At 39.6% G+C, this 25,670-nt stretch overlaps 2 protein-coding genes across 2 annotated transcripts in view; both read right to left on the bottom strand.

Annotated features, from left to right (window-relative positions):
* Positions 1–6,351: 6,351 nt before the first annotated feature.
* CCER1 (coiled-coil glutamate rich protein 1) lies at positions 6,352–7,572 on the bottom strand (the record flags this gene model as incomplete). The annotated part of the gene is made up of 1 exon (XM_080811925.1): positions 6,352–7,572. One exon carries the CDS (start codon positions 7,570–7,572, stop codon positions 6,352–6,354), a length of 1,221 nt encoding a protein of 406 aa, XP_080668051.1.
* Positions 7,573–12,996: 5,424 nt separating this feature from the next.
* EPYC (epiphycan) overlaps positions 12,997–25,670 on the bottom strand; it is a gene marked incomplete at its 5' end in the record, with an annotated part of 39,904 nt that continues 27,230 nt past the window's right edge. Inside the window, 5 exons of the mRNA XM_080811863.1 lie at positions 12,997–13,634; positions 18,175–18,270; positions 19,539–19,741; positions 20,576–20,734; positions 25,312–25,483. Coding sequence (XP_080667989.1) covers positions 13,464–13,634; positions 18,175–18,270; positions 19,539–19,741; positions 20,576–20,734; positions 25,312–25,483 — 801 coding nt within the window. The 3' untranslated portion in view covers positions 12,997–13,463. The remainder of the gene's footprint in view (positions 13,635–18,174; positions 18,271–19,538; positions 19,742–20,575; positions 20,735–25,311; positions 25,484–25,670) is intronic.

Genomic DNA, 25,670 nt, shown 5'->3' with positions numbered 1-25,670 from the left:
TGCCGATATTTTTTTTAATTTTAAGGAATAAGTAAAAGATGAACATTGACTTTGGAAAGTCTGCAGGGATGAGAGAATGTAGATCCACTCAGTCCTGACCTCAGCTTGTCATTTTTTATTATCTCCCAGGGAATGTTACAATCAAAAGAAAGTTAAAATAGCAAAAAAATACAATTATATTTAGCAGCATTATAATTTCACTTTCAGTAGTGCTATTAATGGTAAGTATCATATGAAGTCTAATAGTGTTTTTGGTGAGAACTGGTAAATTAAATTAACCCAGTAAAAAGCCTTGAATTACTACAACTAAAAGTAACATGTTAAAAAATCTAAATCTATTCATAGGAGAGAATACCCAAATATTTCATGATAACAGATGTATCAACCATTATAAAAAGTTCAAGTGCCACATGAAAGCAACGGAAGGTGCTAATATTAATAGCATAAGACAGAACCTTCAATAATGTTGTAGTATGATGAATGATACCCAGGGATCTTACAGCCCTACAAAATTACCTATCATTCTTGTGAATATTTTCCTAACATAATATTTTGATTGTAATTTAATTATAGGTGAGAAGCAGCACAACATCTAAAACTATAAATTATCCCAATCAGGTGTTTTGTTTCTCATCAAATGTGTATATATTGACACATATATAAAATTATTAACAGTTTCTAAGATTGTCATCGGATGACTTACATAAACTATTAAAGTATCACTAAGAATTATAATTGAGACAGGGTATTGGTATCGGTATCTCTTCCTTAGGTAGGTACCATTATTACCAACCCTGCACTGAAGAGACTCTAATCCTTTCTCCTCTCCTTTGAACTCAGGTCAAGCTTATAAAAGGAAATTTTGTTCCCACACAGCCTGTCTTAAATAAGACAATGGGGAGAGATGTTCCAATAATATAATGGGCCCATAACTTTAAACTCAGAACAGAGGACTTGGGTCCTGAAACAACTACTTCTGTGAATTTCAGGTCCTTCATCTGTATTAGGAAAATTAAGCATTAGTTCCCAGTGTGGCTATATGCTTAAATGCGATAATGCATGTTAAGAATCTTGCATATGCTTACATGGTTTTTGAATTATTAAGATTTCTGTTCTGAATAGCTGACGTGTTCCACACAGGTATTTAATATTTATTGGAATCTCCACTGTCTTTAGGCCTAGCGTAAGATAGAACCTTCTTCTCTAAGCATTACATCAAAACACATGTTGAAAAGACGCATTGGCTGTATGAAAAAGAATGAGCCTGACTTGAGTGGATAATTCTTAGCACTAGCTATTAAAGTATTAATGTCAGTCATAAGAAGGAAAGAGACATCACTGAGCTGGCATTAGGGGGAGATGATAAAGAACAGAAGTTCTAGCTGTGGAAATTTAACTGATTTTCATAGCCCCGCCCAATGGTAAGTGCAGCTCAAAGAAATGTATCTGATTAGTTATCCATGGGGGAAATGAGACAGTTAATGTGTGACTTTAATATTTATCTTGGGAGGTTTTACATTTATAGTCGCTCCGATTACTTAACAAGTGAGTGCTAGGCAACCCATAATATGTCAGTGGTCTCATCTGTGCACTTCGTGAATGTTTATTCTGATAACCAGTAGTTATTGAATATCGCTGTCCTGAGTGTTTGAGTATTGACCCACACCATCTTCAAAATCTCATTTAATCTCATGAGGTAGATACTACAGGGAAGAAAACAAGAAGCCAGGGTTTCAGGAACATGCCTAAGGTCACACAAGTAGGAAATGATAGAAGTTTCGGAGCCCCAGACTGCGATCTTGATCATTGGCTTCCCATGAGGGCTCTGCGGTGGCACAAACCCCTCCACCGCAGAACTTCTAGGTCCCTCATGAGCATGCATAGCACTTAAAGGTCTTGCTATGAAGCAGATTCCAGCTCAGTAGGTGTGGGTGGAGGCTGGTTGGTGGAGGTCAGCTCTAACAAGATCTCGGGGGATTCCAATACCCTGTGATCCGTGGACTACACTTTCAATATCCAGGCACCAGACCACTACATCTGCACACTGCTTTAGCAGGAGCCCAAACCAAATGTCTAGGGCAAGTTGGTTCATGCTTAGTTTAGTGCTCACAACTAAAATATCTAGATATCTCAGTCCAACAGAATTGCCATGAGATGACATTTCCTGAGCCTCGTTAATGAACCTGAGCTGATCTAATGTTCAGAAATTGACATGATTTTGATTATAAGGTATACTTTAGCATATAATGATTAACAGTGATGGATAGTCTATACTGCACTTATTTTCTTTTTAAGATTTTATTTTTCAGAGAGAGAGAGAGAGAGAGAGAGCACGCACAAGCAGAGGGAGCAGCAAGCAGAAGGAGAAGTAGACTCCCTGCTGAAAGAGGAGACTGATGTGGGACTCCATCTCAGGATGCTGGGATCATGACCTGAGCCGAAAGCAGATACTTAACCCACTGAGCCCCCAGTCTCTATACTACACTTCTTAAATATTGGGTTATTTAGTCTTCAAGGTAGGTCTGAGTGGTAATGGAGTATGACAAGTATTTTTGAGGAAAGAGACCCAAGGCAAGTGATGACTGCCATGAGTCTCTTTTGCAGCTATGACCACACAAAGATGCCCAAATTCTTCTCTTCTGTCAGCTGATCTTGATGTTTGGCTATGTTCCATTAACTGATTAAAAGTAAATAGACGCAAAAATAAATAAAAAGCAAATAGATGCAAAATGATAGTACTGAAACAGGTAAGATGCAACTGCATCCTGATTTTGCTTTAAATACACAGATAATCAAGGCCGAAGGAATTCGGAAGCATTAAGGGTAATTTTCTATGGTGATTACATTAATATAAACCTATCTAAATACAAACAACAAAGCTGCATATATAATTTTATTATGCTGCTAAAATCAAAACTTAGTCTTATTTACTCCCAGGCCCTGAGACCACCTGTGAGATAACTGTACCATTTTCTTCCCAGATCCTCCAGGTTTGGTGTGGCAGGCAGGAAACTTGTAATTTCACCTCTTGTGTCTATTTTAATGGAACTAAATATGTGGGAATTCTTTTCATATGCAGATGTTAAAAGTTTTATGAAATCATACTTAGAATTCAGAGTTGATCTCTAAATGTCAAGTGGTAAACTATCCTTAGAAGACTAATATTTTCACAGGAAAAAAAAATCCTTTTGAGTTACTGTGGAGACAATGAAGATAAATCAAGAAATGCTGTCAGTCACTAGGAAAGGAAAATTACCAAAGTCTCTATATTTAAAAAACACTCGAGGATAGACAGCAAAGCTTCTTATCAAGCCTGGGCTTTCCAAACATATTTGTGATTTATAATGTTATTTTTCTCCTCATTGACAAAGGAAAGAGTACCTCCGTTCTTGACAGAAATGGCTACACGACACGTCTTTATCACACTGTAGTCACTCATCAAGCTTGAACTGACTTTAAGAATAACAGGCTTATGGGGTGCCTGGGTGGCTCAGTCAGTTAAGCATCTGCCTTTAGCTCAGGTCATGATCTCAGGGTCCTGGGATCGAGCCCTGCATCGGGGTGGGAGTCGGTTTCTCCTTCTCCTCCCCACCCATGCTCTCTTTTACCATCTCTGTGTCTCTTAAATAACTAACATCTTTTTTAAAAGTTAAAAAAAAAAAAAGAATAATGAGCTTAGTTTGAAAAATCGTGTTTTCTTCAAGGTACACTTACAGCTCAAACTAAAGACTGGGTTTATTCTGAGTTCATACCAATACTCCTGAATGATCCACTTGTACTGAATGTTCTGTGCAGAGATTCTCCAAGGGAATGCTCCAAGCGTGCTAAGCCAACAATCCCTAGGACCCTGTCATTAGACGGTCGTGGGTGGGGAGGTGTCTGAAAGTGTTAATGATGGGTGTACTGGGATGACTATCCTCCCCCCAACCCAGCATTATTTATTTCATATTGAAGGGACCATCACACTATCTGGCTAATAAAACAAAGAGTTCAGACAGAGAGTTATCAAGGACTAATCATTTTCTTCCTTCATTAAGTTTTGCCGGCGTCTTTCAGAAGATAGAGGTAGCACAGAAATGAACAGATAATAGAGTTTTGGCCTACCTGCATCACTTTCATCGGCTGCTCCTCCAGGACACTGGTAGTTCCATCCTCAGTTCCTTAAAGACACCAAGCTCCTCCCAGCTCTCAGCCTTCAGATTCATGCACGGTTCCCTCTGCCCACAGTTAATATTCCCAGCTTTACTCTTGGGTTTCTTTGTGATTTATGCTTTCATAGTGATGCATTTCCTTGGCATTGCTTGCACTAATTTGTCTACCTCATTTAACATGTCCTTTCTACTAAACTATAAGCAACGTGAGAGTAGGAATTTTGTTTTTTCACCACTGTACCCTTATCACAATTGCTCGGCCCCTAGTAGTGCAGTAACTTTGTTGAAGAATGGTTCGGGAAGGAGAGGAAATTGCTGAGGCACTGCTCATGTTTATATCCTTTACAAGGGCTAGTGAAGAATGCCTTGTGCCTGTGGAGGTAATTAATGTGTTAAATTTTTTGAAGGCAAAAGTAGAATCTTTTGTAATAAACTGAGAATTGTCTGATGTGATTAGGAAGAAATTAAATCCTAAATGAAAGCCTAAATCCTTAATGAGAATACACTTATGACTTAGTGAATAGTTGAATGTCTTGGATAAAGTATTTATGAGCTATGATTTGCTGGGATTTGTGGACCAGTCCCAGGAGCAGGCCTTTTGGCTTTCCCCTACATATATACACTAGAATAGTGAGGGTACTATGGAAACCTAACTTTACAGGTCACTCAAATTGCCTCTCGTAGAAAGTCATGGTCTTTTAGAGTATTATTAAATGTTTGGTTATCCGCTGATGTAGTTTGGAGTGTTCAGCACCATTTTAAAATTCCTACAATGTGTTAGTTGTTGCTTCTGTCCATCCTGTTGACCATGGAAGTATTGCTGAAGAGATTTCTGGTGTTTAAATAATAAGAAGTGAAAAACAGAGTACTTTCATTTAACACTTTAATTTTTATTTTTTTTATTTTCCAAGAGCTTAAGCTTATTCCCCCCAAAGCTGCAGTACCCTGGGATATACGAGTAAAAAGCAACATCCAGGTAAGATACCACCATATGGTCTCCACCAAATAAATACTAAAATGTGGCTCAAACTATACTTAGAAGTACAGTTGGTCAAAAAAGGTAATTTCTGAGAAAGCAGGTTCAAATTCTTCATCTAGGGATATTCTGGAAATATGCTATGGATGGAACTTTTTATTAAGTTATGAGAATTAAAGGCCCAGGAGGAAATGTATTATTACTTCCTAAAAATGTCTGAATAAAAGCTATTACTTTGAATAATGTGTTCATAGATAATTGTTTAGACATTAGAAACAAGCTCACACAGGCTTGCACTTACACATCTTTGTTTTACTCTCCTTTATAAAGGAAGACAAACTGGGAAAGAAATAAGATATTCCACCCCCAAAAGGCCAGTAATCCTTAAAAAAAAATCCATTGTGCAAAAACTATTTTTATGGTTCCTGTGAACTTATGACAAGGAATGTATCCAGGAACAAGGCTTTGAAATCTAAGCTATGTTCCATGGTTTGCAGTTACCTTGGATTTTAACTAGATGTACAAGTTGACTTCTGACCATGGGGAATCCTCTCCATGCATGGATTTATGGATTGTTGAGGCCATGGCAGATAACCATTTCCACAGAAGCAACTTCATGTTCTTCTGAGGAAGATCCATAGCACTGTGGAACAAGGAATATAAGTGAGCGATGCCACAAGAGACTGCAAATGGGGTTATCAAAATACAACCCGCAAAAATGAACTCTGAAGATGGAGAATCTACAAGGAAAAATATTTTTCAGTGGTTTCACTCTTATGTGAAGAGCACTGACAGACTTTCAGTAGCCGTGGCATGTGCTTCTTAAGCATGTAAACAGCCAACATATCTGTGGATTCCAAGCTCACTAAGTAGACAGTTGAATAAATTTGTTAAAAAAAAAAAATTAGCATTGCCAGAATTAAAAAAAAAAAAAAGTCTCAGGTGTCTAGAGGGGGAAAACACCAAAAGAAACTATTCAAACTGCAGTAATAAAATATTTGGCCTTTAATCATGTCCAATTAAATTGCATTTGAAAGCTCCCCCTCCCCCACCCATAGTCATAAAGAAACACACCAATTTTTCAACATTTTATAGTGGCCAAAGAAGGGGTTTACATACGTATGTTTATTAATGGAACTCACTTTTTAATTAGTTTTTAATAGGTTGCTAATCCATTTTAGCCTTAAATCAGTTCCATCCCATTCTCAATCCCTTTCCTGATGTCTAACAGTTAATGTCGTCTACCATGAGGAGAGCTTCCTGGGGCACTTCGGGAATTATCTGCTTGGGGCTTAAATAAGTACAGTTTATAAAGTTCTCTCTCTCTTCCTCAGCCCCCACTAGGAATGATAAAGGCATTTCTAGAGGTAAAGGATTCTCTTCCTCTCTCGGTTCCTCTTCCTCCTCTTCCTCCTCTTCCTCTTCTTCCTCTTCCTCCTCTTCGTCCTCCTCCCCCTCCTCCGCGCAGTCAGCCTCTTCGACCTCCTCTTCATCTCCGGCCTCGTACTCCTCCTCCTCCTCCTCGCTCTCCTCCTCCCTCCCGTCACACTCCTCGTCACACTGCTCCTCGTCACACTCCTCCTCCTCCTCCCTTGTCTCGTCCTCGTCCTCCTCCTCCTCCCCAGGCTGTGCGGTGGGAACCCGGTGCTCCTCCTCGGGGTCGGGACTGAAGCCCAAGGAGGGATTCTGCGCAAAGGGGTACAAGGTCTCCCGCGGCTCCGTCTCTTCCTCGCCGCCGCTGGGGGGCGCGTTGTTCCCGGAGGAGCCCCCGGGGGAGGCCGCGCCGCGCGCCTGCGCCTGCTGCACCCGCAGCGCCTCCTGCTGGCGCTCCAGCTTCTCCTGCTGCCGCATGTCCTCGTAGATCTGGTTCATGATGAACTGGGTGGTGTTGCGCGGCGCCCGCATGCCAGGTGCCCGCCACCCGTACAGGTTGACCGGCCTCAGCAGCGTGCTCAGATCCACGGGCGGGCTCCTCGGGAAGGAGCGGCGAGGGTGGCGGCGCAGGCCGCGGCCCCTGCGGCCCCAGCGCTTCTTCCTGCCGGGGGGCCTCGCCCAGCCGGGGTTCCAGGGCCCGCGCCAGCAGGAGCAGCAGCAGAGGCAGAGCGGGTGCACACCAAACACCCGGATCACTTGCACTCGGCCGGGAGGCTTCCAGAATCCCGCCGGAGGTGGGCGCCAGGGCTCTCCCCAGCGCCCCCAGTTGGAGTACACGGCCCAGTAGGGCCGTCGGGGTGGTTGGAACCAAGGGCCCGGACCGTGCTGTTGCTTCGGCTGTTTCCTGGGGGGCTCATACTCCGACTTGGGACCATAGCGGTGGCGCCTGTTGTTTATGGGAGCGCCCCTGCGCCTTCGGTGCCAGGTAGACCAGGTACGCAAGGGGGCGGAGGACGCCCAGCCGCCGCCCAGGTTGAGCGGGTCCTCCCTGTTGTCGAGGGTCTGGGTCATCGTCCAAGGAGCTCCCGGAGGTCTAAACAGAAGCGTCCTAGAAGCTGTCGTCGGTTGGCCTGATCTGAAGGTCTGCAGAGCCTCGTCCGTCTGGGCAGCACCACGTGCCTGCCGCCGGGAGCGCGCCTTTCTCCAAGAGGACCCCTCTTCTCCCTCTCCTCTGCTTGCTCGATCGCTCTTCCTTCGTAATCTCTTGTCTTTCGCACCCGAGTTGTCTCGCCCAGGTGGGTTGGGCGGGACTGGGGCTGGGTAAGGATGGTGGGGGAGGAAGGTGTTGGTGGGCGACGCACGGTGAGACCCGCTCCCGGGTCCCACACACACCCGCCTCGGCGGAGGCGCGGGCTGGGAACCGGGGAGGCAGGGGTTGCGCGTTACCTTGCTGCTCCCTCCCAACCCAGGTGCTACACCGTCGCTGTCCTGGCGGGACTGAGCCGGCGCGGGCGGCTCCGGCCTTTAAATACCGGCCGGAGGCCCCGCGTGCCCACCGCGTCCTTGGTTGCCCAGGGCGATAGCCAATTGGGGTCGAGGTTGTTCTCGCTGTGCGAGGAGGGGGTTCCGGGTGGAACGAGGTGCCCCGTGAATGTTCGCAGGGGGCTTGTGACGCAGGTTTTGAAAGCGGGAAAGAGGGCCCTAGGCCGGGGTTGTGCTTCCCAACTCAGACAACGTTTGGGGGCAGTTAATTTGAAACTTTAGTACCACCTGGAGGTGCGGGGATAAAGGATGGACCTTGAGCTGAACCCCTGGGAAGGGGGAAATCTTGTATATCGGAAAACTCCTATCTTACACCTTTGGAAGTCGAGGGCATAGAGGGAAAGTGCCTAGAGTCAGAAAACGGGACCCCACTCCTTACCTTAGGGCCTGTGCACACTCTTCTGACTCCTGGGGGTCCTAATGCATCACACGTGAAACAACGACCACCACCATTTATTGCGTGTGCTGGCAGCAAGCATGAGCTCACCGCATGTAGTCCTCACACCTGTAGGCTCTGTGAGGTGGGCATTGTTACGGCGCCTCACAGATCAGGCAACTGAGAGGTTAACTTACTCAAGCTCGTGGGCATGAGGAGCTTTGGGGCTAGTATTTAAATCTAAGCCGGCTTGGCCCCCACACCAAAGCCTTAACCACATGGCTGCACTCTACTGCCCATCCACCTTAAGTAGGACTCTTGCGACGAGTACAAGAAATCCTTCGGGAAAATGCTTTGCTAATCATAATACAGCACGCAGTTGTCCACTAATTAAATCAGTAGTACCAGGAAGTATACAGTGGGTTTACTCTTGAAAATACAAATATGCCAGTTACGTCTTTTGGTAAGTCCCTTTGTCTACCAGACAACACATACACTGGGAGTCTTTATGACATTGTGGTTAAGAATATGGGCTTTGATTTAAATTAGCACGAACCTACTCTGAGGGATACTGTAATGGTGGATATAGGTCATGGTCGTTAGGCATTCATCCAAATCCATAGAACGTACAATATCAAGACTGAACCCTAATGTGATCTATAGACTTCGAGTGATGATCATGTGATAGGTTCGTCAGTTGAAAGGCACCTACCATTCTGATGAGGGATGTCGGTCATAGGGGAAGCTCTGCGTGAGTGGGGAGAGGGAGTATATAGGAGATCTCTTTATATGGGAAAGTATATGGGAAACCTACTCCATTTTAATATGAACTTAAAACTGCTTAAAAAATGAAATCTATTAAAGAAAATGTGCTTCAACTTTGATTCAGCAGTGACGAATCTCTGTGAACCTCAGGCATGAGGTTCTATGTGAACCCATATGTGAACCCATAACCCATGTTCTATGTGAACCCATATCGAGTGTAGAGTTATAATGCCTATTCCACGGAGTTGTGTTAAAGGTTAAGGTACTTCATTAACGCAGCCAATGCAAGTACCCCAGGAGCGTGCAGTCGCTGTTAGCTATCATCATTGTCATACTTAAATACTTTAGGACTTTAAAAGAAGTTGATACGTTGTATGCAAAGATAACCAACCCTGTGCATGAATGCCAAAATTGGCATCCCTGCCCTTGTGCCCTTTTCTTGTCCCATTTATTAGAAATATCAAGGACTAGCTACCAGGCTCAATCCTAGAGAAAACCACCCCAGAGTATATCCTTTTACTGCTTTCCTGTGGTGAGTGGAATTATGGAAAATGGAACATTGCCCAATGGGAATCCGAGTCCATGCAAGCCTCCAGTAAACGAAGGAGAAGTAAATGTGGGAAAGCCCCTGAATCCTGCAAAGGTCATTTATGCCTTCCTGGTTGAAAATGGAGAACAGGGTGGGGTATCTTGGATCAGGACTCCAACCACTGCCCTGGGACCTGTAGACTCCACCAGGCTTCATTCAATTTGGTTTGCTCTGTGGTTTGCTGGAGACTGACCTGCTTGACTTCAAGTGCAGAATGCTGACACTTTTAGCCCCCAGTGTCCCTTTCTGGATATAGAACCACACATCTGGCTGTTACTGTGCCCTTACTCTGCTTAATTCAAATTGGAGTACTGATACTCCAGATTTATTTTTCTGGGGACCTATGTGGTATACCTACTGGGTTTTAATTGGGAACTTTAGAAATTGACCATGTTGCTGTAGTGGATTTCTCATCAATTTCTTCTTTGTTTAAAAGAGATTAACTCACAGAAAATAAAAGCATTGTTCTTGTACAGTTTCTTCCATGGTGACATACATTTCATATTAAGTCTCCTTATTAAAGAACGTTAGCATGGTATTGTTCTTGCTCCTTCCTTACTCTTCTTAAGAGAAACAGAAAATTATGGTCTATGATTTGTAGTTTTTTCAGTAGATTGGCATTGTAATTCAAATTGTTCATGTACTGGCAAATCACCCAAGAAAATTACCACCAGAGCATGTTAAACGTAAATTTCAGAAATGCAATTAAGGAATTTTTAAAGACCTCTTTTAATTGGCCCATATTCCTTAAATACTACAAAATAAAGTGTTTTAATATGTAGTATTAGTTTTCTACTGCTGTGTAACAAATTCTCACAAACTTACTTAAAATAACATATATTTGTTATCTTAGAATTTTCGGGTGTTGAGGGGCCCAGGAATAGCTTAGTTGGGTCCTCTGCTCAGGATCTCACCAGGCTACAGTCAAGGCACCTGGCTGGCTTGGGTTCTCATCTGGGGTGCTCCATTTGGGAAAATGTTATGGCAGAGTTTATTTCCATGTGGCTATGTAAGTGAAGGCCCTCCCTTTTCGCTGTCTGTTGGCTGGAGGATGCCTTCAGGTTGAAGGCCACCCACAAGTCCTGGGGGTTAACAGCCATTCCTAGAGATTATTCTCACTTCCTTGCCATGGGCTTTCTCAGTAGGGCTGTTCATTCCTTCAAGTCAGCAAAGCAGATCTCCCTAGTGCTTCCTAGCACAACGAATACACACACACACACACACACGTGCGTATGTATCATAGTATGGGCTTGACATTGACATTAGTGACATCTGCCATCTTTGTCATATTCTGTTGGTTAGAAGCAAGACCCAAGGTCTTACCAGCATTCAAGGGGAGAAGGTTGCACAAAGACATGAATAGCAAGAAGTGGAAGGTTCACTAGAGGGTTACCTTAGAGAGTTCACCACACAGAGCAAGTAAATTGAGTAAAATATGTCCTTCATATCAACTAGTATGGCTTTATTTGGGAGGCTTGAATGGCATGCAGCATTCTGAAATTCCATTAAATGCTGTATGCACAGCGTAAGTTATGCTATGCTTTATGTTATGCAGGACATTATATAGTTACGTTGAAAACACACTGCTATCTTGGTGTTATTTTTTGTGCATTTGTGTGAATTGAAAAGGATGAATGCTAACACTTGATGGCAGTAGTAACTCATTCCAAATCCAGTCAGTGAGAGCCCCCCGTATACAAAACAAACTATGAGAAGTCAGGTACTTCATTTTTATATTTATCACGAATGGCATATTTAAACTATTCCAGGTTGCCAATATTAATTACCCTTTATTCTGGTGCAGTGCAATTGGGTATATTTATTAGATTTTAGCATTTTTCAATTGGCTTTTGGAAAGCAAGCCTCCGCTAATTAAACTTATAAATTAAATTTTTTTAGAGAGAATTTGGATATGCCTGAGAAATTTGGTCAGATAAATAAAACTCAACAAATATTTTTAGATCCATCTTTTTCACCTATTAAGTTCTATAGGATATGAGAAAAAATAAATGGAACGCATTTTATACACTCTCAAAAACGTGCCTTTTGCAACCCTGAAGAGATCCATGCAGTCATTTCAAACCAAAAAGGTAAGCGCCATCTGTTGGCCATAGAAGCTAACTACAAAGTATTAAGTCTTTCCAGCCTTTCAAAAAGTGAGATGAAATTAACTCATTAACTACATGAACAATGTAGTGGGCTGATAGGTGTTTTTCAGAATCAGTAGTGCTATATGTGCTGATATGGAAAAATTGTCAAGAAATATTTTTAAGTGAAAGAAGCAAAATTTAGAATAGTGATTATGTCTTGTATTTAAAAACCCATGTTTACATGTTAGATGCATACATAATGGTGATGTGTGTGTGTAGACCTGCACATGTATTTTTGTATAAAAAAGGGAAATTGCTCAGGGCACCTGGGTGACTCAGTCAGTTGAGTGTCAAACACTTGGATTTTTAACTCAGGTCATAATCTCAGGGTCATGATCTCAGGGGGCATTGAGCCCCACATTGAGCCCTGCTGAGCCCCGTGGGTTGGGCTGCATACTCAGTAGAGTCTGCTCCAGATTCTTTCCCCTTTTTCTCCCTCCCCCAGTGCTCTCCCCCTTGCGCTTCCCTTCAACAGAAAACTTCCCATTCTCTCTCTCTCTTTCTCAAATAAATAAATAAATCTTAAAAAAGGGGGGAAATTGCTTATGTACAAGTTTTTGTTTCTCATGAAAACTTTTACAAAAGCATGCAAGAAACCATCACCTAGTTATTTCTTGGGAGTGGAACTTGAGGTTTGCAGCAGGAAAGAAAATCACCTTTCACTGCATATTCCTTTGTCATTTTTTGGTTTGTAACCATGTCCCTGTGTTACGATCATACATTTCAGAAAGATCAACTTTCCTTAGCTTCTTCCTTAGTGTGGTGATCATATCATCATCTCTTTTCCATTTTCTAAATTCTATTTTGTTCACAGGCACAGAAATATACCAATAGGATGATTTCATTGTTAGCCAGTTGTGTTAGAGTGATGAGACAAGCCTAGGGTCCTCTACAGCACCATCATCTTATGAGATATAGCAATAAACTGCCATTTAAACAAGGATCTAAAATGAGTTCTCAGATCTTTAAGGTGGAAAAATATTATTTTTCAAAAACTGAAGATATGTGATATTGTCAGATATGATTATTTGCGTGTTGTGATTATAATGGATATTTTCCCACAAGGCCATTGTAAATTTCAAATTATTTTATTGTCTCCTTCATTCTCATTAATAAACTTGGAAACAGAAACACACTTTAGTAAAACAAAAAAAAGGAATAAAAAAGTTTAAAAACACCTAAATCTTGGCAATACACCTAAAGGGTTCATTTTGGTTTTTTTCTTTATTATAGACTTAACTTGAAATTATATGGGAAATAAATCCTTAAAACTTGCAAGTTATATGGGATATACAAGAGTATCTATGAAATCAAAACTAATGTTGTCATTTAGTTTTGCTCTTACTGTACATCATTTGGTTTTATTCCTGACTCACCTGGTGTTTGCTTAACATGCTAAATGTCATATCTTAAAACTTTCAGTTGTACACCATGTTTTAGAACACAATTTGAAAGTATTGCGCTGAGTTTCTGTTTTTGAAGAGAGCAGTAAGAATTGTTCCATTATAGTGAGTGTCATCATGCTAACCATGATCTGAAATTAGACAAGACTTCCAATAGGCAAACGAGGTAGGCACAGGTAGGCTTGAGGAGTTTTGCTGAGATTGATAGGGTTTCCATCCAATCGAATATCCTCTAGCGCCTTACGAATATAAGTTAAATTTTTAACATTGCAGAAGGTGTCTTCATGCATCTCCAAGATGTTGTTATTCTAAAAGAGATGGCAATAAATGATAACACAAAATATAACATATGCTTATTATTGATTAATAACACAGTCCATTTGCCTTCACCCCATTTTAATTCTTTTGTTCCTTCTCTTATCCAAAAATGCATGTTATGGGATCATTAGACCTTGAGCACTTTCTAGGCTGTGGGGATTAAATCACTGACGATTAAATCACTTGCACTTGAGTAGTAGGAATGTTAAGATAAGGAGGTGAGAAAAGAGAGGTAAAGAAAAAGTTATTTCTAAAACTGATGGGTCTTGGGAAGGAAGAATGGTAACTGTGGAAAGTTATCTTAAAGAGATAGCAATGGAGCGGAGAATGGCATAACACGGCATGGAAAGAGCCAAGATAGGAGCATTGCAGGGAGAGAGAAGACCACGTTCAATCTGAGTTAATTACCCTTGGAATGTTCAAGAATGGGAAGAGAGTCAACATGGCTGAAGCAGAGTGAGGGAAAAAGTGAGCAACTATCAGGAAGATAAGCAGGGCCCAGAAAGACATATTTAAAAATAGCTTTGTTGGGTATATTTCACACACCATAAAATTCCTTCATTTTAAGTATACAGTTCAGTGGTTTTTAAGATAGTCACAGAGTTGTACAACCATCCTCATAATTTAATTATTTTTAAAAAATTCAATTAATATTTTAACCATAATTTAATTTAAGAACATGTTAAACCCTCTACATATTAGCAGTTGTCCCCTCTTCTCATTTTCCCCTATCTTTAGCCCAGGGTGACTTCAAATCTACTTTCTGTTTTTATGGATTTTCCTATTTTAGATATTTTCTATAAATGGAATCATAGATCATCTTCTGTGACTGGGTCTTTTCACTTAGAACTGCATTTTCAAGGTTTATATATTTTGTATCATGTATCAGTACTTTGTATCTTATTGCCTGATAATATTCCATTGTGTGGATATGCCACATTTTTATCCATTCATCTGTCAATAGACATTTAGATTTTTTTTCTGCTTTTGGCTCTTATGAATAATGCTTCTATGAACATTTGCAAACAAGTTTTGTGTTGACATGTTTTCGGTTCTCCTGGGAGTTGAACTGTGGGTTTATACTAACTCTATGTTTATACTAACTCTATGTTTAACACTTCAAGGAAGTGTCAAACTTCTCCAAAGTAGCTGCACCATTTTAGATTCTTACGACAATGTATGTGTTCCAATTTTCTCTGAATCCTAACCAACACTTATAATTATCCATCTCCTTAATTTTAGCCGACCAAGCAAGTGTAAGGTGGTATCTCATTGTGGTTTAGTCCATGGCTAGTGTATTTAATACAACTGACATTTGGTATCAATTTTATAACCTGCCACATTGCTGAACTCATTTATTAGTTCAAATGATTTAGTGGATTTCTTGTGACTTTCTATATAAAAAAACTGTAGATCAATTTGGGGCCTATTTCCATCTTAATATTAAACCTTCCAAACCATTAATATGGACTATCTTTCCTTTATTTAGATCCCTTTGTTCCCAGATAAAATTATATACATTTAAGGAGTACAGAATAATGTTTTGATATATGTATACATTGTGAAATGATTACCACAATCAAGCTAATTAACACTTCCGTCACCTCCCATACCTTTTGTATGTGTTTCTGGTAAGAACACTTAAGAACAAAATTGAAAAAAAAATTAAAAAAAAAAAGAAAAAGAACACTTAAGATCTACTCTCAACAAATTTCAAGACCACAATAGGTATTCTTAACTATAGTCACCATGCTGTATTACATCTCCAGAACTTATTCACCTTAAATAACTAAAACTTCATATTCTTTGACTAACGTGTTCCCATATCCCCCAGACCCACGTCCTGGCAACTGCCATTCTACTCTCTGCTTCTTTGAGTTTGACTTTTTTAGATTCCACATATAAGTGAGATCTTACAATATGTGTCCATCTGCATCTGGCTTATTTCACTTAGCATAATGTTCTCACCCATCTTGTTGCAAATAGCAGAATTTCTTTTTTAAGATTGTTTTTCTTTTTTAAAGAATGAAAAATATCCCATTGTATACATATACCACAATTTCTTTATCCAGTCACCCATTGATAGACCCATAGTTTGCTTCCATATCTTGGCAACTGTGAATAATGCTGCAGTGAACATGAGAGTGCAGATGTCTCCTTGAGATACTGATATTGATAAGTGATATTCATTTCACTTGGATATATATTCAGAAGTGGGATGGCTGGATCATCTGGTGGTTCTGTTGAACTTTTTGAAGACCCTCCATACCATTTCCTTTAATGACTATACCCCTTACATTCCCACCAATAGTACACAAGGGTTCCACAACCTTGTCAACCTTGTTATCTTTGGTCTTTTTGATAATAGCTATGTAGTGAGATAACATCTCATTTTGGTTTTGATTTGCATTTCCCTTATGACTGGTGACATTGAACATCTTTTCATATCCTGGTTGGCTACTTCTATGCTTTCTTTTAAGAAATGTCTACGTAGGTCCTTTGCCAATATTTTAATCGATTTTTTTGTTATTTGAGTTCTGCATGTATTTCTCATATTAACCCCTTACCAAATGTATGGTTTGTAGATCTCCCACTTACAGGTTATCTCTTCTCTCTGTTGATTGTTTCCTTTGCTGTGCAGGAAGCTTTCAACAATATTGTAGCATTCAGTCTACAAGTCTTGTACTTTTTTTGTTAAAATTATTTCTGGGTGATTTATTATTTTGTGATTAATATGAATAGAATTGTTTTCTTAATTTCATTTTCGGATTGTTCATTTGTAGTGTATACATACACAATATTTGTATATTGATTTTATTGCCTACGACATTGCCTAAATCATTTTATTAGATTTCTTTTTTTGACTCATTGCTTATTAGGGAAAATGTCGTTTAATATCTTCATATTTGTGACTTTTCCAAATTTTCTTTGTGGTTAATTTCTATTTTAGTTCCAATGTAATCAGAAAAGTACTTTGCATGATTTCAGTTCTTTTCAATTTGTTGTGGCTAGTTTTGTGGCCTAGTATATGACCTTTCCTGGGAAATGTTCACTGAACACTTGAGAACCATATATGTTTTGCTATTACTGGGCGGGATGTTCTATAGATGACTGTTAAGTCTAGTTGATTTTTTTGTGTTTTTAAGGTGTTCTTGAACTATTTCCTAGTTGATCTTACGACTGGTTGTTCTATCCATTATTGAAAGTGGGGTATTGGAAGACCCAACTTATTGTTAAATTGTTTATCTCTCCTTTCAATTCTGGCAGTTTATGCTTCACACTTTTTTGAGGCATATTGTTTATAATCATTAATATAATAATGCAATAATGGTTAATGAGTATATAATTATATATTGTTAGGTAAATGTATATTTATAATCATTGTATCTTTCTGATGACTTAACTATCTTCTCATTACAAAGTGTCCATAAGGAATAAAGGTTTAGTGCCTATGTGCTGTACTACTCCTTTTGATAGGTAATAGGCATGCACCATTAATAATAACTATGCCTTACATGTAAGTCCTTATCATGTTCCCATAACTGTACCATTCACTTTATAAACTAAAACTGTGGTACAGGGAGGCTCAAATATTTTGTCCAATCTTTAGAGAGGATTAGAAGTAGAATTTCAGTCCAGGGAATCTGATTTTGCCAGAGCATTCATTCTTAATTACTATACTGTATTTTGACAAACTTTTTGAAATGAATCAAAATTGGGGATTTTTATATAAACATTAAAAATAAATATTAAAGACAACATAAGTTAAAAACAGCTAATACTGGATATTGATGAAGTGATCATGAGAAGAGAGATGTTTTAAAGGGCACACTTAATGCCTTTTTAAGCCTTAAAATAGGGAATATGAAGCCAATTACTTCTTGTTAAATGTCGTATTATATACACAAGCCCATTGTGTTTGAACACAACATCAGAGACACAGTTACTTCGTAGGGTCAATATTATCACAGACAATAGTAATAAAATTTAATTCAGAATTACAAAAACACATTGGAAACCCATTTTCTTAACCCAGAGAGATGGAAGTCTGTCATCTCTCAGCAGATAGGAATGCCCTAGGATTGAATTTAATTCAATACATGAAACTTAAATTTAAAAGCTAAAGTTGACATTTTTTCTCTCCTGAAAGCTAGAAAATAAATTAGATTTCTCTTTCTCCCATTTTCTCTTCCACTTCCAAATCTTACACATTTCTCCAAGAAATGAAACTTTCAGTTTTGTTTGTATTTTTTTTTTCCGGAAGTAATTTTGGGTGCCAGAAAGATGCATTATGATTTGACAAAGACTGAAAATCTTTAAAGACTAAAGTCATTATCAAAACATCAGAATAGACAGAGGCATGAATGTACAAAGACCTTGCGCTCCAATTGAGAGAGAGAGGAGAAAAAGAAGAAAAATGGTGACAGTGTGTCAACAGACCATTATAAAGACTTTCTGTGTCCTGACTTCCTCATCTTTACTTTTGTTTTCCATGGAGCTGTTGGGCATACGCTACTGGTGGAAACCTACCTGGAGGTGAAGGGCCCGTAGGTTTTCCGGGAGTGGCAGAGGGATGTGGTCCAAATTGTTATCAGTGAGGTAGAGGTGATGGAGATCAGACATATCCTGTAAACATTCCAAATGTAGGGACTTAGTGGAAATTAGTGGCACCGCAGTTGTGTTTTCCATTCCCTGTTCATGCAACTATTTGCAAAATAACACACGCCTGTCAAGGTCTTGTTTTGCAAAGACGAAACAGATTAGTTCCCCAGGTTACTAGACATGAGTCAAATGAGTTTCGGAAAAATGAACTGTAAGCGAATATTTCTTGATGAAAATGTAAAGAGCTTCTCAATCTCTACAAAGAACCTTTCTTTGCCCACTCTCACTTTCTCTGTTTAAGCAAGGCAGTGTCTTCCCATGGGAGACACGCTGCAGAGGGGTTTTGAGGATCTGGGTGAGGCAGAGGAAGAACGGCCTTTGTGTTACAGGGACAGAGAAAAGAGAGTTTCTCTCCAACAAAATCCTGTTCTCTCTAGTACAAGTACTAGGAAAAGGGCAGCCTAGCAAGAAAAAACAAACAAACAAAATTTAGACAATAACAGGTCTACTCTAGACAAACACCACAGAACAAACCATGACTCCCCACCACCCATGCCAACAAAAGCTGAATGGGGAGACTGAACTTTGACCCTTGGCCGGCTACAGTGAGGTGTCCTAGCTCCCTCGCCAACCAGGGTTACAGGAGAGCTGGTGGAGAAACAGGACTTCGGCCGTTGCTCGGCAATAATGGATCCACACCACCCCCTGCACTCTCCCCGTGTCCCTTCAACCAGGATTTTAAATTTGTTTACTGGAGTTTTAGAAGAGCAGCTTGAATACAGTAAGAGTGGGTAAGAGAGCTGGCTGGTGAGTGTTCTCAGATCCTATGCTGTTACTACTCTAAGCAAGACCCTCTGGCCCCAAACTTGCTTTCTTTGCTTAGAAAACAAAATTTCTAAGATTAACCGAATCCATCCTTTTTGCAAGGTCATGTAATGGACTTCTACCTCAAGGCATCACCCACACCCTGCACAGGTAGTCGTCCTTTAAGCCACATAAAATATTGGCCTTGAGTGGAGTTCTCAGAAAGTACAAATTGCCTGGCTGACACCATTTCCAGAGGCTCCAGACTCCTCATGCAAGCTCTGCTCTCCATTCCTCTTGTTCCACCAGCCTCAGAACTTAGCAAAACACAGTATTTCCCAAAAGCTTGGTGAAGAATATTGTGTAGTTTATTTTAGGAGGTGAAAAGCTCATCAAATTGAATCTGCTTATGGCAATAAAAATGCTAGTCATTGATGGCAAATGGGGTAGAAGGATGAGAAACTTCCGTATCCAGACTTAAAACTCACTTTAAATGCTTCTTGCTTTATTCCTTTCCTTCCTAGCCTATTGCTGCTGATATCGATAAATGTCAAAGTGTTTGGCAGTTCGGGGAGCTGCCTTATTTTATTGTCACGCAGGACAAGCTCCCGGAGGCGAGGTAGCTTTCTGAATGCATCCTCATCAATTTCAGATATTAGATTTGATGTCAAGTCGATCCTTCTTAAATCATCTAGAAGAAAAAATGAGGGAGGTAGTTAAATACTCTTAAATATGTTTTGTTCACATAAAAGTACGACGATAAATTTTCCCACGTAAAAGCAAATAGAAATATGAAGTGAACTAGCAATAGACAACTAATGAAATAATTGTTTCTAACTACTTTATATAAACATGTAATTGTTTCCTCCCAATACTATACATATTTATGTACTTGTAAGAAAGCGTAATTTTAACAATGATTTGACACATTATATTTATCTGGTCTTTTCCCTGAAGTCTTCATAAGCTTTGTCCAGATTTTACTATTTAAAAGGTTTTCCTCAGTGATGACAGATTGCTATATTTCCTCATCATTATAGATACATTAGCATTAAATACAAAGGCATTCAAAAGAGATTTTCAAATGATTGAAACAGTTTATAAAGGCAAGTTCCAAAATTCTTCAAAGTTGGCAACAATTAAAAAGTCAGAATGTAGGCTTGTAGGCATCAATCATAAAGCAGTTATGCCTTAATGGAAGTTATTCAAACAACCCAAATCCTAGTAACTATATGACCACGACATTTACTCAATGTCATGACATGACAATGAGATCTAGTCTATAAAATATACATATTTATGATTCTATTTCTTGAAAATTTTATTTGAAAATATATGGTTTCTTAGTGACCTTTCACTCTTCCTCATTTTTCCCCACATAATTAAAGCAAACCTTCAAATATTTAAAAAAGGAAAAAATAGTTGATTTATGAGCCATATTTTCATATTCAAGTTTCATTTTGTAGTACAATAATTTTAGGAAAGTCTGTAAAGAAGACAAGGAAATTAGTGCTGTCATTCATACTTAGGCTTGCAAAATCATTTTTGTTGATCTTTTTAATTCTGTTGAAGCGGGAATAGAAATAAGCAGTGTTTCTGGGCAGCGGAGGGATAGCATCAAGTTCATGGTCATCACAGTATACAGTGGTACTTATACACGTACACAGGAGGCAGGTTGGAAAGTCTAAAAGGTAGAGGCAAATAATTACATGTAAGTAACAAAAGCAGCTGCTAACAGATAATGTGATTAGATGTTTGTTAAATAAGTTTAGAGTCTCATACAGACCATCCTAGTATATTTCATATTTTCTTATATAGTTTTCTATAAATGGAAATTAAAATCAAATATACCAATTAAAGCAGCCATAATAACTAGTGCATTCTTGGTACTGTTTTAAATTATAATTTAAATGACTCAGTGACTATAGTGTGATTGTTGCTTTTATACTCATTAGAAATTCTCTTTTCAAATATAAATATTAAGACTGGTTTTTGTAAAGTTAAAACATCGCACATAATATTTTTATTAGGTCTTTGGTTCAATATTTAAACACCCCACTGAAACAATCTGCTTCAAGAAAAAGGGTAATAATCCTTTATATGAATTCACTCAATATGTAAGTATTGAATCCTTTCTAGGGAGACACAATTCTATTTTATGACCTTCTATGAAAGATAAATGTGAATCACACAATAAAATGATAAATCTGCAAAATGTCATGAAATAATGCACATAAAATAGGGGAATTTGACCCAGTCTGACAATCATGGTTCTCTGAGGCGGTGATAACTGACTTGGGATCTGCAGGAACAGCCGTTGACCATGTACTTCCCATTGGGATTGAGGAGTGCACAGGTAGAGGAAGCAGCATGGGCCAAGGCCCTTCCCTTTGGAAGGACTAAAAGATGGTCCACGAGGCTATAGCACAGAAAACATTGAAATGTATGGGACATACCATACAGAGGCCTTATCGGCTGTTATTACAGATGTCGTGTCTTATCCTAAGGATGGGCAGGGTATTTCGTGATCAGATTTGGGTATTAGGAAATCACTCTGCTTGAAGGTGTGGTAGAGGACTGAGGGAGGGCCAGTGGACAGAGTGGAGATGAGTTGTTACCTGGATCAAAGATGACGGTTGCTTGGCTGCGGTCATGATGACATAGCGAAAAGGCAATGTATCAAAAGATATTTGTAAGGCTGGATTATATTTCAACATATTGGTCTGTCTACCATGCTCACGTGCATGCACCTACACCCCTCCTTCACTCTCTGTTTAGCGGTCCTGCAGAGGACAGTAAGCTTCTAAGGAAGAGAGAAAAGCAATGACCAGAAGGAAAGGAAGAAAAGAGAATGGGAAGATGTTTCGGAGGCCAGATGGAGAGAGAGGAGGAAAAGGGAATAGAAAACCTTCTACGGCTGCTGAGATGTCAGGTAAGTTAAGGACTGAAAATATCTCTTGGATTAGTCATTGGGGTGGTTATAGGCAACTTCCGCAATGCTATCGAGATGTTTGTGAAGGAGGAGAGAGGGATGGTGATAGGCATAAGCAGATGTACTTGCAGTGTGTAAATTGAGTGAAGCAGGATCCATTTGTGGTTTGTGATCAAGAACCAGTAATGTGCTTACGAAGGTCTTTTTGCTGTCATTAAGTAGGAAAGTTAATTACAATAATAGCTTCAGGAATGAAAACTATTTGAAGACAATCTAAGAAAGACAATTTAAGGGGAAGCTATAAAGTATTTAACACTTGCCAATTTTTCAAATTATTATAAATTAATATTTGCCAATTAATAAAATTTTTAAAAAATAAGGCATTTGAGTCTTTTATGTATTCATGGCTTTGCTTTAGCAATAATTGCTTAGGATAATTCATACATATATATGTACATGCTATATACATATCTATGCGTATATATTCACACCAGTTATAATTAAATTCTCTTTTCTTCCACTCATAATCCAAGTCTACTTTTTATGGCTTCATAATATTGTTTTTAGAAATCTGTATTAATCATAAAAATGATATTTTGATTACTAATGATTAAATATTTCTTTCCAAGCTATTTAACTTTGGTGAGTATATAAGATTTAAATTTAAGGGCACCTGGTTGGCTCAGTAGGTTAACCATCTGCTTTCAGCTCAGGTCCTGATCTCAAGGTCCGGGGATTGAGAGCCCCACATCTGGCTCCCTGCTCAGTGAGGAGTCTGCTTATCCCTCTCCCCCTACTCATGCTCTCTCGCTCTCTCTTGCTTGCTCACTCTCTCTCAAGTGAATAAAGAAAATCTTTATTAAAAAGATTTAAATTTAATTTTAAAGTTTAGAATTTCTGGTGATGCTTAGCCTGTGGAAATGAAAATGTTAATTAAAGTTTTAACTTCATTACTCACTCTCACTCTACCTCAGAGATAACTCCCCCCCCCCCCCGCCACCGCTGCCAAAGTCATAGATGTTTTATATAGTTTCAAAGCTGGCATTCTTGAGCCATAATTTTGACAAAAGCTTTTGAAAAGATTAGGGATTATGTTTTTCTGTTGTGCTTGGCTTGGCTGAGTGTATGGACCTGAGTATATGGGTAATGATGCCAGATAGTCAACTTTTGAAGGATCTGAAATTACTTAAAAGTAAATCATGTTCTAGATATATTTACTTTCCCTATTGGAAACTTTCTTCTGGGTACTCCTTCTATTGTATGTGCATCTCCTTGGGTTTATTTGGAGAGTGTTCTACTACTCCCTAGAATAGTAACTATGTGGAAAGAATATGATGTATTCTTCAGAGATACTGGCTTAGAGTTTAGTGGTCTCTCTTCACATTTCAACACCACTATGTACCACCTCAATGATCTTTGACAACTTTTACACTATGTTGGGGTTTTAGTTTTCTATTGTAAAGTGGAAACAACAATACCTAGTATGTAGTATCATTCCGACTCTTCAAAGAGTTCATATACATAAAACACTTTAGTGGTTGGCATATACACAGCATTTTACAAAAGCCAACATTTACATTAGTTATTGGTGAACAGTTAAAGACTGGTAGATGCAGAGAGTAGATGGGGGGTTACCAGCGGCTGGGTGGGGAGCGATGGGGCATTGTTGGTCAACAGCTGTAAAGTTTCAGTTATGCAAAATGATTAGGTTCTGGAGATCTGCTGTACAACATAATGCCTAGAGTTAACAAAACTGTATTGTGAAACATTTTTTGAGAGTAGAAAAATAAACTCTTCTATCAATAACAGAGTTATGAGAATAACTAATATTTATTATGTTCACGATGGGTCAGGCACGAGATTCATTCATTTAATTCTTACAACAATTCTATGAAGATCTATTATTTATTATCCCATATTTTAGATAAGGAAACCAAGACAAAAAGTATTGAATGGCTTGATCCAGACTGCTTATCCAGGAAGTCCCAAAGCTGGCATTTGAATGTCCTCCCTCTCTTGTTCTCTCAGTATGCTCTGTACAGAGTTTTGTTGTATAACCTGGAACACATTATTGCCTCTACATTTGTTTGCATGTCTGTATCCCTGTACTAGTCAAAAATACCTGTGATAACAGTAGTCATTTTAAGATAAGTTTTGTATCTCCAGAACTTAGAGTACAGAGATTTCAACTCTGTACTCATATACTTTTGCAATGGGAATTCTCCTCATTTTTCTACACCCCCTCGCTGTGCCATTCTCCATGTGGGAAAGCCTTCTGGTGTGAGTCTGTCCGAGTGCCCCCAGGATGACACTGACACATTCTAACAAGAAATATAGATAGATCATAGAATTGTATTTAGCAACAGGAACTCTTCCTCATTAACTAAAAGGCTCTGGTTTAGATCACCTTCAGGCTGTACAAGATACAGTCCGGTGTTACGGAAAGCTTTCCACTTGGCTGCTCCCAAGGACTCTCCCAAGGACTGAATGAGAAGAAGCCCATGTTCCAATAAGTACACAGACAAGAATCAGAACAGGCTCGCTTGAGAGGCTTCTGGGTGGCTCAGTGGGTTAAAGCCTCTGCCTTCAGCCTTTAGGGTCCTGGGATCGAGCCCCACACCGGGCTTTCTCCTCAGCAAGGAGTCTGCTTCCCCCTCTCTCTCTCTGCCTGCCTCTCTGCCTACTTGTGATCTCTGTCTGTCAAATAAATAAATAAATAAAAATCTTAAAAAAAAAAAAAAAGAATAGGCTCCCTTGAAATCCATGGTGTGCAACTAACAGCTACGAGATCTCTTGACAAGTTCCTACCATTTTTTTGAGTTCGTTTCCTCAATAAGGAGGACCTATGACCTTTACACGGAGGTTGTAGTAGTCAAATGAGAGAATGTGAGGCAAGCATTGTGACCCACAATGTGCCCAGTCAGTGTAAAATATTATTACTATTGCCATCATTACCAACAGCCATCACCACCTTATCCCCCTGAACTGCTGTGGCCTGCTCTGTCAGACCTGGATTCTCACCTTGCTCTAACATGTAGTGGATTCTTTGTTCTCGAAATGCATTCTACCACAACGGTTTAGAGTAATGATGCTAAATAAATAGTTTTGTCCCAAACCTTTGGTTATTTGATAATTTCCACTATGCCTAAGCTGAATTCTTAAAACTGCTTTATATTTGAATATGAAATACATGTGTATCTCCTGCTTCAAACCCAGCCTATGGCAAAATTTTCTCTGTGGGTCATGTGGGTTGCCTGTGGCATTGGAATTTGGCAGCTTTGAGGTATGACCAAGTGGACTTAATTCAGATCAGCCTCGATGGACCTGACCTTCATTGGTGTGTGGGCCCAGAACCCCGGTGAATTCAGGCTCCTGTGGAGAGGAGCCATCGATCAGTCTGGGGGTAGACTCCTCTTCTTCCTCCTCTTCAGCCTCCTCCGGCGGTGGGGGTGGGGTGAGGAGCTCTCTGTTCCCAGATGGCATCACTGTGGCTGTTTCAATCTGAAAAAGAGACAGAATTTCATCAGGCAACCTTCTTAATCACCTACGCTATGGGGCACGACACAAATTTTACACATATCCATTTTTGCCACAAGAGGTCGCTGGTGTTCTGAAATTCGACACTGCAGGGCTGTCTCGCCAGGCTGAGCGCTTGTGGTTCTAGTTACTGTTGGTTTTAATTAATTTT

Source organism: Martes martes, assembly GCF_963455335.1.
Source record: "Martes martes genome assembly, chromosome: 8".
Taxonomy (NCBI): Eukaryota; Metazoa; Chordata; class Mammalia; order Carnivora; family Mustelidae; genus Martes; species Martes martes.
This window is presented reverse-complemented; position numbering and strand designations above follow the sequence as displayed.